The sequence below is a fragment of the Mya arenaria genome, chromosome 17 (assembly GCF_026914265.1).
Source record: "Mya arenaria isolate MELC-2E11 chromosome 17, ASM2691426v1".
NCBI lineage: Eukaryota > Metazoa > Mollusca > Bivalvia > Myida > Myidae > Mya > Mya arenaria.
The window spans coordinates 33,308,996-33,312,245 of record NC_069138.1 but is presented as its reverse complement, the minus strand read 5'-3'; the positions used below and the strand labels follow the sequence as shown (position 1 = coordinate 33,312,245).

General features: G+C 44.8%; 1 protein-coding gene across 1 annotated transcript; it reads right to left on the bottom strand.

Moving 5' to 3' along the window:
• Positions 1-622: 622 nt before the first annotated feature.
• LOC128223782 (mucin-2-like) lies at positions 623-2,731 on the bottom strand (the record flags this gene model as incomplete). The annotated part of the gene is made up of 2 exons (XM_052933157.1): positions 623-2,182; positions 2,231-2,731. Coding segments are annotated over 2 exons (2,061 nt in total), but the record flags the coding sequence as incomplete, so codon positions are not given.
• Positions 2,732-3,250: the final 519 nt, after the last annotated feature.

Here is a 3,250-nt window from a genome sequence, read left to right as displayed (position 1 = left end):
GCAGCATTTACCTGCATGTATTTATATTGCTGCAATTGTAGAATGACTTGTCGCTTTACAAAAAGTTTCTAAAAGGATGAAATTGTGGAATGTCTGTGGTGATTTGTGGTTTGAATGGCCGTGTTTTTTATTCGTTATGTATCTTTTATTAATTGTTTATTAGGCATTGATATTGTGCCCTTAAACAGATTTGTCTTAAGTTTGACCCAGAAACAATTTTCAATTTTGAATTAACACTCTGGCCTAAATTTCTACAGATAAAAAATAACTCCGTTATATACATATCAAGCTTAGGTCACTGCTATTTTGTTGTTGTTGTTGTTTATGTTGCTGCCGTTGTTGTCGGTGTTGTTGTTGTTGTCGGTGTTGCTGTTGTTGTCGGTGTTGCTGTTGTTGTTGTTGTCGGTGTTGCTGTTGTTGTCGGTGTTGTTGTTGTTGTTGGTGGTGTTGCTGTTGTTGTTGGTGGTGGTGTTGCTGTTGTTGGTGGTGTTGCTGTTGTTGTTGGTGGTACTGCTGTTGTTTTTGTTGTCGGTGTTGCTGTTGTTGTTGTTGTCGGTGTTGCTGTTGTTGGTGGTGGTGGTGTTGCTGTCGCTGTTGCTGTTGTTGTTGGTTGTGCTGTTGTTGTTGTTGTTGTCAGCGTTGCTGTTGTTGTTGTCGGTGTTGTTGTTGTTGTTGGTGGTGGTGTTGCTGTTGTCGGTGGTGTTGCTGTTGTTGTTGGTGGTACTGCTGTTGTTGTTGTTGTCGGTGTTGTTGTTGTTGTCGTTATTGCTGTTGTTGTTGGTTGTGCTGCTGTTGTTGTTGTCAGCGTTGCTGTTGTTGTTGTCGGTGTTGCTGTTGTTGTTGGTTGTGCTGTTGTTGTTGTTGTTGTTGTTGTTGTCAGCGTTGCTGTTGTTGTTGTCGGTGTTGCTGTTGTTGTCGGTGTTGATGTTGTTGTTGTTGTCGGTGCTGCTGTTGTTGTTGTTGTCGGTGTTGCTGTTGGTGGTGGTGTTGCTGTTGTTGTCGGTGTTGCTGTTGTTGTTGGTTGTGCTGCTGTTGTTGTTGTTGTTGTCAGCGTTGCTGTTGTTGTTGTCGGTGTTGCTGTTGTTGTCGGTGTTGATGTTGTTGTCGGTGTTGCTGTTGTTGTTGGTGTTGCTGTTGTTGTTGTTGCCGGTGTTGCTGTTGTTGTTGGTTGTGCTGCTGTTGTTGTTGTTGTTGTTGTTGTCAGCGTTGCTGTTGTTGTTGTCGGTGTTGTTGTCGGTGTTGCTGTTGTTGTCGGTGTTGATGTTGTTGTTGTTGTCGGTGCTGCTGTTGTTGTTGTTGTCGGTGTTGCTGTTGTTGTCTGTGCTGCTGTTGTTGTTGTTGCTGTTGTTGTTGGTGGTGATGGTGCTGCTGTTGTTGTTGTTGTCGGTGGTGCTGTTGTTGTTGTTTTCGGTGTTGTTGTTGGTGGTGTTGCTGTTGTTGTCGGTGTTGCTGTTGATGTTGTTGTCGGTGTTGCTGTTGTTGTTGTTGACGGTGTTGCTGTTGGTGGTGGTGTTGCTGTTGTTGTCGGTGTTGCTGTTGTTGTTGGTTGTGCTGCTGTTGTTGTTGTTGTTGTTGTCAGCGTTGCTGTTGTTGTTGTCGGTGTTGCTGTTGTTGTCGGTGTTGATGTTGTTGTCGGTGTTGCTGTTGTTGTTGGTGGTGGTGTTGCTGTTGTTGCCGGTGTTACTGTTGTTGTTGGTTGTGCTGCTGTTGTTGTTGTTGTCAGCGTTGCTGTTGTTGTTGTCGGTGTTGTTGTTGTTGTTGTTGTCGGTGTTGCTGTTGTTGTCTGTGCTGCTGTTGTTGTTGTTGCTGTTGTTGTTGGTGGTGATGGTGCTGCTGTTGTTGTTGTTGTCGGTGGTGCTGTTGTTGTTGTTTTCGGTGTTGTTGTTGACGGTGTTGCTGTTGGTGGTGGTGTTGCTGTTGTTGTCGGTGTTGCTGTTGTTGTTGGTTGTGCTGCTGTTGTTGTTGTTGTTGTTGTCAGCGTTGCTGTTGTTGTTGTCGGTGTTGCTGTTGTTGTCGGTGTTGATGTTGTTGTCGGTGTTGCTGTTGTTGTTGGTGGTGGTGTTGCTGTTGTTGCCGGTGTTACTGTTGTTGTTGGTTGTGCTGCTGTTGTTGTTGTTGTTGTCAGCGTTGCTGTTGTTGTTGTCGGTGTTGTTGTTGTTGTTGTCGGTGTTGCTGTTGTTGTCTGTGCTGCTGTTGTTGTTGTTGCTGTTGTTGTTGGTGGTGATGGTGCTGCTGTTGTTGTTGTTGTCGGTGGTGCTGTTGTTGTTGTTTTCGGTGTTGTTGTTGGTGGTGTTGCTGTTGTTGTCGGTGTTGCTGTTGATGTTGTTGTCGGTGTTGCTGTTGTTGTTGTTGACGGTGTTGCTGTTGGTGGTGGTGTTGCTGTTGTTGTCGGTGTTGCTGTTGTTGTTGGTTGTGCTGCTGTTGTTGTTGTTGTTGTTGTCAGCGTTGCTGTTGTTGTTGTCGGTGTTGCTGTTGTTGTCGGTGTTGATGTTGTTGTCGGTGTTGCTGTTGTTGTTGGTGGTGGTGTTGCTGTTGTTGCCGGTGTTGCTGTTGTTGTTGGTTGTGCTGCTGTTGTTGTTGTTGTTGTCAGCGTTGCTGTTGTTGTTGTCGGTGTTGTTGTCGGTGTTGCTGTTGTTGTCGGTGTTGTTGTTGTTGTCGTCGGTGCTGCTGTTGTTGTTGTTGTCGGTGTTGCTGTTGTCGTTGTTGTCTGTGCTGCTGTTGTTGTTGTTGTTGCTGTTGTTGTTGGTGGTGGTGGTGCTGCTGTTGTTGTTGTTGTCGGTGGTGCTGTTGTTGTTGTTTTCGGTGTTGCTGTTGTTGTTGGTGTTGCTGTTGTTGTCGGTGTTGCTGTTGATGTTGTTGTCGGTGTTGCTGTTGTTGTTTTCGGTGTTGCTGTTGTTGTTGTTGTCGGTGTTGCTGTTGTTGTTGGTGGTGTTGATGCTGTTGTTGTTGTTGTTGTCGGTGTTGCTGTTGTTATTTTTGTCGGTGTTGTTGTTGGTGGTGGTGTTGTCGGTGCTGCTGTTGTTGTTGTTGTTGTCGGTGCTGCTCTTGTCGTTGTTGTTTATTAATTGTGAAGACATTTCCCATCAAAAGGGGTTCCTACTTTTAAAGGATCTTATTTTAACAAAGATGAATCATACACTTGTTTTACGCTTAAGATATTTTGTGTCTGTGACCTGATTTGTTAATATTGAAATGACATTGTAAACTAGCGAATAACGGGGATGGTGTTGATGTGTAACCGTTTTTATAC